The following is a 16,545-nucleotide window of genomic DNA, read 5'->3' as shown; positions in this document are numbered from 1 at the left end:
GTGTTTTCTACTGATTTGCAATTATAGTTCAATTTAATCTTTTTATCTTCAACAGATATTACCATTTCATATTTTATGCATCTTATCTACAATATTCCTAATATGCCACATTCATGTTTTGATTGTATTTAGTTTCGTATCTAAAACTAGCTCCGCATGTTTTCTCGAGTGTTGATTGGTCAATATTTCTTCTCTTAATATTCAGAAGGAAATTCAAACGGGCTGAGGTAAGAGGGTGAACGCTAGACAGCTCTCCGAATGTTTTGATATATTTTCGGAAAATGTATATTTACATACTGTTTCTGGTTATAGTTGAAAAGAAATATTTCTAAGCTTATTTAAGAACTTTCTGACGTATACTGTTTTCAGATTGTTCCAAATCAAGAGTACGATTTGTGTACTGCATAACATTCCCGCCAGTGAACGTATCGAGACCTCACATTACAGTCGTGTTTATAGGCCCCCAATATGTCTGTTAGGGAGGATATAAAGTAGTCTATTCGGACTTGATATCCCTTTGACTTTCTAGTGCATCGACCTAGTAAGAAACTCCAGACATTAGATTCTAGTGTTGACTGTATTTGCATATATCATTGACGTCCATCATCTCGATCGGGTCCAATAAATCATACCTGTACTAGATCTACTCTAGTACTGCATAAACATTCAATTTCACTGAGGCCAAATATCAATCAAACGTATGTACTGAAATTAAAAACTAAAATGTTGATGTTTTATATAAATAAAGGGCACAATAAATTGTAAAATACAAAGTTGTCTCACAAAGCCAATACTCTTAACGTGACAGTGTTTATTTGCATGTATAATGTAACTTTTGTAGGTTTTTGGTGGCATCCTGATTGACAAAATTCAGGATGAACAAAGGACAAACAACATATATCCATACCATAGGATTGGATTCCTACCGGTCTATCAACGAGTATATGAAGTCAATTGAGGAACAACAAGGACAGTTCCATCAATGGCTTGAAGAAATTTTGACCGATTGCAAAGCAGCTTTTGAAAAGTAATATTAAAATAGAAATACTTAAGAAATTTTCAATAGGATTATTTCAAGACTGAACAGGATTTCAAATCTGCTATAATTGCTTTCGCCTGTGATATCACAGATAACATTATATTAAAATAATTAACAATCGATCATTATGTATGAAATATGCTCCCATTTGACCCTTGATTTTTAGCAATTTCAGAAGTCAAATCACTGTTTCACGGTATAATACACATGTCCCCTTGATCTCAAGAATCAGATATCATTTTTTGGAGTTCAAATTTAAAAAAAAACATACACTCAAGACTCTAAAAAAAAAAGTTTTTTTTTGTAAGGATGAAAAGAATAACAAGCATGCCAAAAAGGTTCCAATCAGATTGAATAACAAACATTTATGTATTGGAGTTTAATTTGACTAATACTAAAATCTTCTATATATGCATTTTGATTCTAGTGATGAAGTTATTTGATTTTCTTTTCTGAAATAATTCCAGACCAGACATCAGGTTATTGCCAAAGACACCTTCAGCTAAAAGAAGCAAGAAAAAAATTAAAAAACGTGACAGCAGTGATGTTTTTGAACCACCATCGAAAAAATGGTAGGCAAATGTTATCAGGGATTATTTACTAGTTATTTTTAGGAAATAATGAATTTAATGTGACTTTTTCAAATAATCAAGTCTATTTCAATTATTAACTTCAAGTTGCCCATCATTAAAATATGTGGCAAACCACTTCTTAAAATTAATAATATTTGGCTATATGAATAAAATTCATTGGTTATACTGATCATTATCCATTTCATATAAACTGCTTCAAAGTGTGGGAAAAAAATATTTATCACCATTCTTTGTCCTTGTTTCACATTAATGAACATGTGTTCTAATTTCATGGTTAGGTATTTAATAGACATAGCAGGAGAAAGGTTTGTTTGTGATGTTCTTTTTCATATATTATATTCTCTGGAAGAAAAATAATGAGGGATTTTTTTTTTTTTTCAATCAGGAAAATTTATGAGATAAATTTTTGGCTTAATATTAACTAAGTGGTGCAAGTTATTTTCATTATTGTTAAAAAAAATTACATTCCAGTTTAAAAGAAAATGATGATACAGATGCAGATGAGGAACAACCAAGAAGACGAGGACGGCCTCGACGAGCAGCCTCCAGAACAGTGTCAAACTCCTCAGTCAAGGCTCAGACAAGACAAACAAAACAGATTTCAGAAGATGGCCCACAGCTGTCTATTATTAAAGTTATAGAGAATGAGAACTCTGAAAATGTGGCAAGTGTTTCCACTCCAGAAAATGACAGGCTTCATATAGCCAAATCTAATAACATGCCTGCTGAAAAGTCACCTCTTCGTAAACATGCTGTGACAGGTGTGAAGAAGGCAGGACCAGGTCATGTGAAGGATAAGGTTCATGTGTTTGAGGACTTGATTGAGGTGAGTAGCCCTACAACGCCACGAAACAACAGCTGTAACACAACACCAAGAAACAACAGCTATAATACAACACCTGTCACACAAAAGAAGCTGCACAATACGCTTGTGTCAGATGTGCGTGAGGGGACTGAATCTGTATCTGAAACACCAGAACAAGACACCTGTTCAGCAGCTACACCTGACACTGTCAAAGGGCCAACAAGACCTGTAGAAACACCATCACATATTGATCATCAACCTTCAAATGTTACAGAAACCCCAAACACAACTCTCACACCATCAGCACGAAATGAATCTGAAGGTCGACGACGGAGTTCAGTTAGGTCACGGAGGTCATCCAGGACGAGCTTGAGGAAATCACTGAAAATGCTGGCCTCTCAAAGTAAACTGGAAATGACAAAGTTGAGAAATCACTTGCAGATTCCTGCCTTGCCATCTGCTGCATCTGTTAACCAAGATTCTCCTAGTACCGATAGATTGCTAACAGCTACACCCGTAAGTTCAATATCAGATAGGTTTTCCCATTTCATGTGATATATGTATAAAGTTAACTTGCATGCACCACAGGGAATCCTGTTGACACTCATGAGATTTAGAAATTTCAGAAGTCCAATCAATATTTCTCAGAAATATGAAGGGTCAAATAGACATGTTCCTTCAAACCCAAGAGTCTCATTTTCGGGAGTCAAAAGCATACTCTCAAAGGTCGACTGGATGCCATGCACTGTAAATGTTTTTTTTTTTTTTTTTTTTTTTTCATATTTAAATTTTCTTCTGTTAGATATAGAATAGTAAAAAGGGAAGGACTGTGGTCTCTTTGATTTTACCAAAACATTGTTCATAATTATAGTTTATGTGCTTTTAATTATATTGCTAAATAATTGCTGTGTCTATTCCATCAGTAAAATACATCCAATGCATGGTAAGTGCTGGAGACTTAATATAAAGAATTTTAAAGACACTTATCATAAAGTTTATTATAATGATAGTGTTTGAATTAAGTCACTTCTAAGAATTGTCCTGTTGGACAAACCTGGAGTCTTCCCTTTGTGTAGACTAGATATTATACTAAAAGATCCCTTAATTAAATTATTCCTTCTTATTTTGTATTACAGACCACTGAAAGAAAAGTTGTCCACACAAAACTGAAGTTGAAGAAAAAGGAGGTAAGAGTTTTCCTGACATAGTGTTAAAATGTTCTTGGTTCTTAGTTGGGCATGATTCATTTTAGTAAATATCATCAGTTACCAGTTCTCATTTTCAACTTCACCATTTGTGTGGTGCTTACACAATAGGAGATCAAAGTTTCCTGACAATGCTCCAACATATATGATTAGAAGAAAGATTTGTGTCTTGAAATATTTCTTGCGAAAACCAGGTTATTTCTAGCTATCAGGGCCGCGGTGGCTGAGTGGTTAAGGTGAGTCTACACTTCAACACTAGCCCTCCACCTCTGGGTCGTGGGTTTAAAAGCAATGTTGGGCAGTTGCCTGGTTTTTCTCAGGGGTACTCCGGCTTTCCTCCACCTCGAAAACCTGGCACGTCCTTAAGTGACACTGGCTTTTAATAGTACATTAAACAAAATAAATTCTAGCTATCATGATAGATACCAAGGTTCATTTGGTTTATCAACCACATTTTTAGCAGCTAGGAGAGATTCAGTTATTTTTGTTTTCTTGTTGAAGATACAAGTTGATCCTCCAGCTGTGTCCAGCCCACTTCTGTCAAAGGCCACCGATCACTCCGAAGAAAAGGAAGGTGTCAGTGCTGTTTGCCAACCTGAGTATCAACAATCGGACAGAGTGCTTAATACGCCAGAGGCTAAATATGATGTTGATGAATCATTCGACGAATTGGTGATAAAGAATCTCCAAGTTGTTTATGTTGAAGATTCTGACATTGAACTAATATCAGATGTCGATGATAATAAAAAGAATGAGCAAGATAGTGATTCGAGTGAGAAAAATAAGAACTCTGATGATACAAAGAGAGGAAGGTCAACATTCACTGCCAAAGATATTTGTAAGGAAGTGGGCGAAATTTCTTCTGGTAAGGAAGAGAATTTAAAGACGGAAGATAAAACAATAGACTTAAGTGTGAAGCCTGTTCGTGCAAGCACACGAACCAAGCAACGCAAGAACACTGTTACATCTTCAGTTTCTTCCAATGAGGATTCTACATTAGACAGAGATTCTGGGCTTGGAAAAGAAACTGAAATTGTGAGAAGCACACGGTCAAAAATGCGCAAACCTAAATCTGCTACAAGTTCAGTGGATGACAGTGATGCAGACGATGAGAGAGCAGGAGGTGAAGAAGTTGTACCAGTTCGACAAAGTACGCGAACGAAGCAGCGAAAACAAACCGCATCAACTGCATCAACATCTGATTTAGGGGAGAGCTCCATGGAACCACCAGTAAGGACCAGTTCTCGTACGAAGCAGAGGAAAAACGCTGCAGCCTCGTCTGTGTCGTCCGTCGATGATGAGGCGATGGAGGTTGATGGGGAGAGTCAGGTCCGTCAAAGTACACGCTCTAAGGCACGCAAACCCAGAGCTGCACCTGTATCTGTCAGTAGTGACGAGGGAGATGACCCATTCCTGATGCCTGGAGCACCTCCGATGCGTTCCACTAGGTATGTCGCTATGTTGCTTTGTTGTTGTTTTGGCTATATATAGATATGGTTCTTGTATTTTTGTTATGAAATGCTTCACATGATGAAATTATTCACACACCTCTCTCTTATGAGATATAGAAGTAAATGACCACAGGGCTTTTTCTGAGGGCTTTTTGGGGCTGTTAATGGGCCCCATTTCCCAATTGAAAATATTTCATATCTAAGCCATATTCCCAAAATTTGCAGTTTACTCCTGGAAAAATCTTAACCAATTCAGCAATTTTCTTCCCAAAATGAGACAAAAAGGCCCCATCCCAAACCAGTGAGAAAAAGCCCTGGACCAGCACATTTACATTGTTAGTAAATCAGGGATTTCTGATTCAGCTTTCCTGATTTGATGCCCAGACTTGTATAGGATCTTTTGAGAGTTTGTAAAGATCTTCCAGTATCTTCTGCTTTGGAACTAGAGGTTAAGATATATATTTTTTTTTTAAATGTCAGTGTGCAAATACTCAGAATTGATATACAGTTACTAGACATTGAAAATTAAAGAGGGTACTTTGATCAAAATAAAATATCATTGCATATTCTACTGCTATTGCAAATTCAATTTGATAAAAATTAATTCAATATTCATTATGTTCCTGTCAGGACGAAGACAAGGAAGCGACAGTTGGATGAGGACAATAGTGCTGATGAGTCGATATCAAAGAAATCCTGTACAGAACACTCCTTAACACAGGTAATAACAAGTAGTTAAGAATTAAATATTAATTAGTACTTTTTAGTATCATTTATATGTTGATTATTTTTTTTTTTTTTAATTCAAAATAAATCTTGTAATACATATAATTTTATTTCGATAGGTGGATGATTCCTTTGAACAGCTTGAGAGGCTGTGCAACAGCAGTGTTGGTAAGAATACAAGTTTATATATATACTTTACACACTTGTTAATTAACAAGTTTGACTGGTATTATCACTTCATGGAAATATATATATAGTGTTCATTATGATAAATCACTCCTTACACTTAGTTTGAAATTGATGTATTTGAAATTTATAAAAAAAAATATAATAAATGAAAAATGGAAAATTTTATCCCTGGGTCAAACTACACACATCTGCCAATACAGAATCTATGCAATGGTTTTATCAAGGAACTTAAACGAGTTATTTGACGACCAGGATTAATTCCTTAAAAATAAGAGAGAGAAAATAGTTTTAACCTCAAAACCAAAGGGGCTACCTCCATTATTGATTTGGATTTTTTTTACTGTGTGTTAATAACCTTCCGGGATGTTATGTCTCCACCCCTAGTATTGTGTGTTTATAGATTGGAAGGTAAATGTTGTGTTGTTGAAACTGACAAGTAAAACTGGTCTTCACTATTTTCCTGGGTGTAGTTCAGTCATAGTTCTACGTGTTTTATTATAATGCATGTACTTCAAAACTTTCAGATTTTTCAAGCAGCAAAGAAACCTTAACACCAAAATCAAGGTAAGGGCTAATAAATCTGTATGGCCAGTCTTTATGTTTTAAGTAAGCTGGTTTTAAATAAAACACTTTTCTTCATGATAATTTGGTTTTATCAACTTCCCTTGTTATCATTATCATATGTACATTTGTCTGACTTGCAGTGAAGTAGTTGGGAAAGTCAGGCTTTGCTGTTACTTTTAAACATTCCCATTTAGATCCTTTCCTCAAAAAAAAAAATTGATCACAGAATTTTGTACGACTATTCACAACTATCATATATGTATAGTTTCGCAGCTTATGCATGTGCACCCAGTGGCAAAAAAAATCTCATTGTTACTATAAATAGAATTTTACATCCTTGCTCTTCAGATTTTAAATTTGTGTCTAATCTGATGAAACTATACACACTTGTTTCATTTCCAGTTAGTTGTCCTGACACAAGGAAATATCATCTGCAATGCCTTGTTGCTTTAATACATATTTTAAAATACTGTGGGAAGAAATATTCAGAAGTTTTCTAGATATTAAATATCTTTTTATCAAAGTAAAATAAAGCTACTGCTGTTTCAAGCTAGTAAGATGGTTTGAATTCATAGAAATCCATTTCTGTGTGTTTGTATGGTAGTTTGGATTACATCTGATCCTTATAGACCATTAACAATAATGTTGTTTGTGGTTCTAGCGAATACAGTGACACTGGATCAGCAGAGAAAACTTCGGTATGTGCAACTCAAGACATGTTGGGGGTGTTGCATTCCTCTTCCAAAAAACTTGCCTGTAGAAAAAGTTTTTTAAAAAGAAATCTCTACAAGAGTGAATATAATGAAAATTGGCAGTGTTTAAGTTAATTTGAACTTTTACTTCCAATTCAAAGGTGAAAAAAGTAAGAAAGGAAATAAAACAAAGCAAATATTATTGAATATAAATAATTTTGATATTTTCTCCCCATAAAACTACTAATTACTATTTGATTGTCGTTTCTTTCAGCTTACAAAACCTCCATCTTTTGTGAACAACCTGTCAAAGGTTCTACCTCCTTCCGCTTTGTCAACAGGTATCATGAAGTCTTTCATCAAAAATAAAAACTCTCCAGCCAAACTCACTGTAAAGGTAAATTGTGTTTTACTGATGTCTGTAGAATAAGTACCTTAAGTAGATATTAAAATATATCATGGTCCATTCAGGATGGTGGAAATATTAAGTGTTACTGTTGGAATACAAATTGTTGGTCCACAATATGAGTAATCTGTGATAAAATGCAATTTAGAGATATGCATTTCCATTTTGTTCCAATAGGACCAGAAGTTTTTATTATAATTTTGGAAATGTTTAACTCTTTCAGTACCATTGTCGACTATAGTCGACATAAAAATGTGCTCCATCTCCCCCGTTGTCGACTATAGTCGACATGATTTCAAGCTCCGTCTTCCCCGCTGACTAAGTTGACGTTTTTAAAGTGTTGATTTGTTGACAGCATCAACCGATAAATACAATTACCAAATGCAATGATTTATAAAAGGTGTTCAAAGCTTTTGAAACAAACACTGTTTGTTAAATAATTTTTATTTCGTTTCTTTTACGTGTTTTTTCGGTAGAGTGATAGTTGATATTTTCTCAATATGTTCTTAATGTAAACAATATGGCGGCTTGCTGCATTTGCATTTTAGATATCAGAGTCTAGGACGTTTCAGAGTGATAAATCTTATCTAGTTATTATTTTGTTAAATATTTCTTAATCATGTACAAAGATAACACTATCCTTTCTGTATCTATATGAAAATAACAACACACCAAAAATGCACATGTAGTCTGCCATTTTGTTTAAACTTCTGGGGGCGAGCCTAATAACTACTTCCGGTAGGGAATCCGGAAAGAACACAAAGTACGGAAAGAGTTAAAAGAAGAAATCAGAGTAAAACATTATTGGTATTTTGGTTGATAGCTATTAGTAAATGTTTAATTACCCTGAAAATTATTCAATATTTTTGAAAATGCTTTTTGGAAGGTAAATGCTCAATGGTGTAATAATGTTTGGTCATGTTGTATTGTGTTTAGGAACAGCAAGAACAGCGTAAGAAAGAACTGACCGAAAAGCAGAAAAAGGACGAACAGAGACTGCAACAGCGCGACGCCTTACTGAAGATCAGGATCGAGGAACAGCGCAAGTATGTTGGGTTTTTTTTGTTTTTTTATTGAGTCTACAGTAGTTAGTCTGTGATAAGAGTTAACTTTTTTCTTCCATGCTCCCTCTTTCCATTATAGTTGACTATCTATGATGTCAAGGGGTCAAATATGCTAAAATTTTAAAACAAATTCTTGATAACCAAAAGGCCCAGAGACCTAATATTAGGTCTGTAGCATGCTTGGATTAAGGGCTACCAAGTTTGATCAAACAGATGACCTTGACTTTTTTCAAGGTCACAACAACTTCTTCTTGATAACTAAGAGACCTGATATTGGGTTTGTAGCATTCATTGGTAAATGGCTATAACAATTGTTCAAATCAATCACATTAACCTTCATTCAAGGTTCCAGGGGTCAAATAGGCTAAAATATATATCAAAACTCAGGTGACCGTAAGGCCCATGGGTCTCTTGTTCTGTATATAAATACCTGTTACAACATAACAAATATGTACCTGGTAGCCTGAAATTTCATTTAAACTTCTGTGATAAGTTAAATAACTACATCTGGTATGGAAGCTAAAGTATCGAAAGAGTTGGTAGGAGAGGGCATTATTGTCTTTTGGAATTTTTGTCGGTTCATTTCATATCTATGCTTGGTAGTTTCTTGAATTTCATACTTGTTAATAGCATGTTAGAATCTATTTATATATTTGACTTCCTATAATAAAAGCCAATGAATAGGGAAAATAAACACTATTTGGTTTACTTTGTAAAACCATGATGGTGAATGATAAATTTATACATGTTGTTTGCAAAGAAAAGTTGAGGGTGTTTTAATGATTTCATACTAAGAATAGAAAAATTCTGGTTTTTAGAATAAACAGTGTATGGATTAGTAAAACAAAGAGAGCTTATGCCAGATCCAAAAGGCCAAAAAAATTTTTTTTTTTTTAAAAAAAAAAATTCCAGATTTGTCGGGTCCTTCTGTGATTAAATGTTATATACTGTAAAGAGAGGTGCCTTTCATAGCCCAGTATTATTTCACTGATTGCATATTCTTCAGGAAAAGGGAAGAGAGGATGAAAAAGGCTGCTGATCAGAGACAGCTCTTACAGAAACATGATATCGACCTGAAGAACAAACTCCAGAGACAGAGAGAGGAAAAGCTACAGCAGACCGAAAACTTGCGAGAGGAGAAACTCAAGGAGGAACGAGAGAAGCAAAGAATTAGGTATTTAACATCAATAATATTCCACAAAATCAATAATCTCAACCATAAACTCTGTTACATGACTGTCAAATCACAAACTTAAAGTACCCAGTTCATTCAGAGATGTGGAGTACATTTAATACCAAAATCTTCAAATTTTTTTGGAGACCATTTTCAGTTGTACGCTTTTACTTTTGCTATCTTCAAAATGATAAAATTAACCATCATTGGATGCAAAGTTGAATTTTTTTCTGCATTTATGAATATTTTGTATGGTATCTTCAAGATTAAAAAAGATGCAAGAAAATGAGGAGAGGAGAAAGCAGGATGAAGAAGAGAGATTACGAAAGCTGAAAGAACAGGTATAAAACACTGCATTTGTTCAGATAATAATGTTTCTTTTTATAGCACTACAGTAACTGAACATATATACTTTGTAAGAAGTGTTAGCCATATCCAGTTTTGGCATGGGCGAAATCTCTAAAAAAATAGTTGGGAACTCCCAGTATTATTTTGTTGAATATGAACTCTAAAATTTGATATTTCTGATCTTTTTACATTGTAAAGGAGGAAGAAGAAAAGAAGCAGAAAGAATTGCAGGCAAAGAAAAAAGAACAAGAGCAGAAGGAGAGACAACGATTGATTTTAGAGGAGAGGCGGCGCCAGGAAGAGAGAGCCGCTCAAGTGGAACGTGAACGTCAGGCTGAACAGGAAAGGCTGAAACAGGTGTTTGAGGAGGAGCGACAGAAGGAAGCAGAAAGACAGAGACTGAAGGAACAGAGGTAGGATATTGTTAACAGGAGATAACAGTCTGGATTATGGTCATAGATTACATTGACGGTAGTTCTGTTTGGTATGGAAATCCATGGCTTGATAGCTCACTAGCCAGTAAGGAACAGATTAAGGGCTTTTCCAGTAAAACATCTACCCCACCCCAGGACTCCAGGTTTGGCTATTTTAGGGGTACCACCTTAAGAATTTATTTAATAAAATTACATAAAAGTAATAAGAAGGCAATTCAACCATGGCTAGAAGTCCTAGGGTCAGGTGGATATTTTAATGAAATAGCCCTGATGCATTCTGGGAGGAAGATCCAAGATATTTAATTCAATCCCTGCTTAGGGCATTTATGTTTCTCGGACTATCCTGGGCTGTAGTGGGTATGTCTGTGTTCAAGAGGCTTTCCCTTAATTGCTCAAGATTGCATGTGACAGGCCTCCCATATGTTGTTCAGTGTGGTAGCCACCAGTTACTATAAAGAAACTCTGCCTCAAAATGACATCGGCTGTTCATGGAGTGATAAACCCAGCCAACAATTTGTTTGGCATTGAAAGTTTAGGATTTCAGACATTATTTGAAATGGAAATGTGTTTTAGTAGTTTTGTTTGCTATACGGTTAATTCCGATTTCTAAATTTTATAGATGTTGATTCAACAAAATATCATCAGTTAAGACTAGACTATTAATTAAGTTTATTAATGAAATTATGTTACTAATGAATACTTTTAATTTAAACTTTTCATAGGAAATTTAGCAAAAATAATAATAATACAGTATTTTAAAATAATTGTTGATGTTGCAGGGAAAAGGCTGCAGCACTCGCTCAGGCAGAGAAAGAGAGGCTCGAACTCGAGAAAAGAAAAGAAAGGGAGCTCCAATTAAAAAAGAATTTGGAAAAACAGAAAGAAATGGTAAATATATGTATGATGCAATGGCTGAAAGGCTATTATAACAACTACTGACAACCCAAAAAATTAAATTTCATATTTCATTCATTCATTAACTGTTTATAATGTATAAACTAAATTATAAATAATGTTAGTAAGTGCTTGGCACGTTGTTTGCTTCTAATTGTCAGGTCATCATAGCTTTGCCTTAATTATGAAGGTCGGAAAAGGACTATTTTATTGCTGGAGCAAAACTTGAAACATTTCTCTGTAGACTGTACAGTATCATTGGAACTTTTATATAGTATACTTACCCCTCCCCTTCCCTTTCACTCCTCCTATCTACAATACAGCAATTCTGTTCCTGTGACTTGTCCTTCATATTATAAAAACAAAAACAATATATAAAACAGTTAATTTTGCCAAGCAACCTGCTCTTGATTGACTTAAACTTGCTATGAAGGAAATATTCCCATTTATCAAACATGGTCTGATTGTGTTCTTAAAAAACCTTTTTGTTACTCAGGCTAGAAAACAACAAGAGAAATGGGATAAACAGAAGGAGGAGCAGAAAAGACAGGCAGCAGAGTTACAGAACCTGATAGCCAAACATAATGCCAGCGTGACCGCTCCAGCCCCGGTCAAAAAGGTCCCACTACCCAAACCTACATTTAACACCACACAAAACATGTCTCAATCGACCAACTCAGACTCGTAAGTATTACAAATAGTTACCAACGCTGATAAAAAAATATTGATCATTTTAGGGCTGGTCCCCTTCCCAGGAAATAGCTGGAAGAATATAATGCCCATCGTCCATCCACAAGTTGGAATATGATGTTTTGCATTGTTCTGCATTAATGGTTTTAAGATGTGGCTTTTTGAGGGGAATGAAATATGCTTTACGTTCAAATTACAATATAAAAATTTTTATTATTTTTTTTTTTTTTTCTTTCTTGAACTCTTGACATTTTTTTTACTTAAGAAATAATTAACGGTGATTCGTGTATTATTGCAGGATAAACAATGAGGACGAGGATATTTTGCAATTAAATTAATGACGAAGGCCGCAGGCCTGAGTTATTAATTAAAATTGCAAAATATCAGAGTCCGAGTTGTATATCCTGCAACAATACACGAGTCAAAGTTGATTATTTCTATTCTACCATGTACTTTTTAGTTCTTAGATCGACCTCTTTCTAATAGAAAAACAGCAAAGAAACCCCGAGAAAACCTTGTGATTTATTTCTTGAGTATTACATTATTTGTTGATGAAATATACAGGCAATACAGTACTACGATCAAGAGCATCTTTCATATGGCATTTATTTTGAAAATAAAAAAAAGGGATAAAAAAAAAAGAAGAAAAAAAAGTGGGCCTCCGTAGGATTCGAACTCGCGTCGTGATAAAAATTATGAAAGACTAACCCATTAGCCCACTAGGCTATGGTGAGCTTAAATAAAACGGGTGAATACTAGATATATAAAATTGTTACAGCCGTGACTCCTGACCATGTATTATTGGCACGAGCGTGTATTATTGGCACGAGCATGGGTTATTGGAAAATAATACATGGTTTTAAACCAATCAAAACTGGCATTGCATAGCAAACATGGTAGAATTGAACTTTTGATATGTTAAATACTGTGTTAAGCTACATTGCTGTCAGTCTGTAAATGTTGGAGTGGTGCATACATGTATCACAACCACAAACATGCACTAGTTTTGGTATGAGGTGACCCCTATATTTTACATCATTGTTTGACCCCTTTTCATACATCACCGACCCCCTCCATTTTTTGGGGGTTGATGACCCAAACTAACATACCTGTCTCATCATGTATTTTTGTTTAGATACGAAATGACACCTGTGAGAAAACACTCGTGGAACCATGACAACTATGATATCACCGACATGAAATCGGATGACTCCACTGATGATGACGAAAAACCTAGGAGGAAGATACCTTCATGGGCTTTAGGTTTGTGTTTGTTTGTTTCCTAAAACTTTCACTACAATAATCAGGAGTTTCCTTACAAAAACAGAACAAAAGAAATCAAGTTTAGAAATTGAATTTCCTAATTAAGTGTAGAATTAATACCTGCTATATAGTTACTTAGTTACTGTCGGGAGAACATTTGATCTGGATATATAGGCATTTTGCCTTTGTCCAGTATTATTATTGTATTATTATATATATAGATGTAAGAACATTTCTATGATATATACACACATGGGTTATAATTTCTGATCAATGATTTGATTTCCTTACTCCTTAGTTACCCTGCAGTGCTGTATAGTTGTTAAAATTTCGAGGGTCCCACGGCTGTCCCAGTCGGGTCTAGTTCACGGGTATTAAATTCTGCGCAACCATGCCTTGTAAACATTCTGCAGTGAACACTTTTATACATTTGTTTGTGAAATTAAATCCTCCACAAATATTACTAAATACACAGTAATCCCTGAGGGCCTTCCCACAAATTATTTCTGAAATGAGGGTTTCGCTTATTTAATACAGGACAATGTTTAAGCTTGTGCTGTCTTTTACTAAAGAACTAAAATGGATATTTGTAGACTTATTGCCAGGTATTGACTAACTTCTGTATAAGTATGGTACCAGTTGGGTTTAATTGACGATCATGGTTAGCATAGATCTGCAGTTTTCTTCCTCTAAATTATAAGTCTCTTTTGGGCGGAAGTATTTCATACAAAGTTATCGTTAATGAACCAAGATTATTGGATTGTTTTGAGTTATTCATATGAACATCACTGCTACAATCATAGATATTAATATCTCTGTGTCAGAGAAATGATATTTAATGTGGCCTAAAGATTTATATTTATTTTAATTTGCAGGTCCTAATTTGAAAGCTTTACTGATTAACCAGCACTACCACCCACCAGAGCTACAAAACCTATTCGGACCCATCGATCCTCCAGATTTAAACCAGCTCTTTAATAAGAAGAAAGCTCGCTTCAATAAGCGCACAAGCTCTGCTCATTGGGACTCGCCCATTATGAAACCAGGAACAACCTTCCTGAATTAGCTTGTGTATTTCATGAATTACCAGTGACTGTTGATTTGATAACTCTATGAGCATCAAAGAATTAGTTTAATTTCCAAGTGATATTTTAAAGACGCTAAACTGCGCTCTGTCTGACATTACATTTCACAAGGGGAGCATATGTAAAGCATTTGAAGTTCATCTATTCCCACAAAGTATCTACGTATAACTGAATTAGCTGTGTTGTATTTAGATATTATGTATATACGGTATTTGAAGCCAGAATTTAAAGGGTATGTTTCTGTTTTTAAAATAGTTGCATCAATAGTAGATACATAGATATATGTACATACTATTTTTGAAAATGGAATTGATAGATTATGTTCATGTTCATTGATTAATTGTAATTATTTCATATAGAATCCAGAATTAATAAGGTATTTCTCTGTATAATTGTAATTATTTCGGATTAGTCATTCTTTTCATCAACAGTAAATACCTAGATATTTTTATGTATTACATTTGAAACCAGAATTTTCAGATTATGTCAGTGTTTGTTAAATAATTGTAATTTTTTCATATTAGTCCTTTTCGTCACTCTTAAATGTATTCAGAATCTGTTGACAGGAACATAATCAATGATAACATGCTTACTCTAAAATTTGTAAACTGTAATGTTCCATTTCTGTCAGCAAAATGTGATTGATGTAGGTTGATCAATCAAGAAACATTGTTCTCATCGGTTCAACATGTGAACAATGATATACTGTATGTAGTTCTATTTTAAAGGGCCATGTTTTTGATAAAAATAAAATTTGGTGCAAAAAAATGTGAGTGGTATAACTAAAATCAAAGTTTGAGTGGGATGCGAAGAACCAATTGAATGAAAATCTGTAAGGTGTGAGAGAATATGAATTGTGCCAAATGGCTTTTAACTTTAGCTTGAGAGAAATGTATGGCCAGGGAATCAACATATCATCCCTATAGAGAAATATTAGTCTTTCGACATTTTAACATGTACCGTGTGTAATCTTATAACACTCAGATCTTTATGTAGATAAAATTGTAACTCCAGTTGGGAGTCCTTGATTAAATTATTAATATCAAAGGATTTTTTTTGTGCTGAGATGTCTGTCTAATTAATGGTACTGTTTTCCTTGACATGAAAAGAAAACCCTGGTCTGTCTTGGTTTTTCTATTTTTGTTCGTGATGTATCATTGAGGCAGTGTGTATGCTACAGTTTTCTAATACCATAGAAGCTGTTTAAATAACAAATGAATATGTCCCACTTTCTATATACCGGTAAGTGGAGCAGTCGGTAAGAATTCACCATTGTTTCTGTTCAGGGAAACATCCTGTGAAATTAAGAGAGAGTACAAATCCTGTCTTAGATTCAGTATCTCATTCCGTCTTAGATGGGCTTCTGACATTACATATAAAGCAAGAACTGTAGACTGCTTTTATTGTGTCACAAACTGTCACTATCTTTGTTTTCAAAGTTTTCTACTCTTGATCTTCAACTTTCCTTTCACTTTTAAGAAAACACTTTTTTCATTCTTTATTCTGTCTTTTTCTTTGAAGTCTATATATCTATTTCAGTTTTACTCATTTATTCTGTCTTTGAACGATACAGTTTGTTGCACAATTGAACTCATCAAGCGTTTCCTTCTAATGCGATGATATAAACAAACCTCGTAAATACACAAAATCATCAATTAATCACAAAACAATACAAAAATCACTTTTTCATCTAGAGGAGGAAACTATTTTCTTCTCTCATTCATATTCATTCTGCTACACAGGCTATTATATGGTTTTTTTTATTTTGACAGGAATATTTTCCTTTTTCCTGGTATTATTTTCTTAGCAAGTGCATGTAACTATGTTGTACTATTTATATCATTTACCAAATTATTGTTCCTTTTTGTGTGTGTGTAACTATATTAAAAGATTTTTTGGGAGATTAAGACCACATTAATACAT

The 16,545-nt window shown here is 34.3% G+C and overlaps 1 protein-coding gene across 1 annotated transcript; it reads left to right on the top strand.

Moving 5' to 3' along the window:
* Positions 1 to 158: 158 nt before the first annotated feature.
* LOC117327074 (inner centromere protein A-like) lies at positions 159 to 14,941 on the top strand. Its single transcript, XM_033883903.1, has 19 exons — positions 159 to 227; positions 842 to 1,027; positions 1,507 to 1,611; positions 2,104 to 2,953; positions 3,574 to 3,624; positions 4,144 to 5,090; positions 5,724 to 5,814; positions 5,939 to 5,987; positions 6,533 to 6,572; positions 7,234 to 7,270; positions 7,539 to 7,661; positions 8,607 to 8,716; positions 9,741 to 9,908; positions 10,174 to 10,249; positions 10,455 to 10,669; positions 11,470 to 11,578; positions 12,081 to 12,268; positions 13,410 to 13,537; positions 14,413 to 14,941. Exons 2-19 carry the CDS (start codon positions 876 to 878, stop codon positions 14,601 to 14,603), a joined length of 3,630 nt encoding a protein of 1,209 aa, XP_033739794.1. The 5' UTR covers positions 159 to 227; positions 842 to 875; the 3' UTR covers positions 14,604 to 14,941.
* The last annotated feature ends 1,604 nt before the right edge of the window (positions 14,942 to 16,545 follow it).

This window comes from Pecten maximus, chromosome 5 (genome assembly GCF_902652985.1).
Source record: "Pecten maximus chromosome 5, xPecMax1.1, whole genome shotgun sequence".
Taxonomy (NCBI): Eukaryota; Metazoa; Mollusca; class Bivalvia; order Pectinida; family Pectinidae; genus Pecten; species Pecten maximus.
Note: the sequence above shows the minus strand (reverse complement) of the source record. Positions and strands in the feature narration are given on the sequence as shown.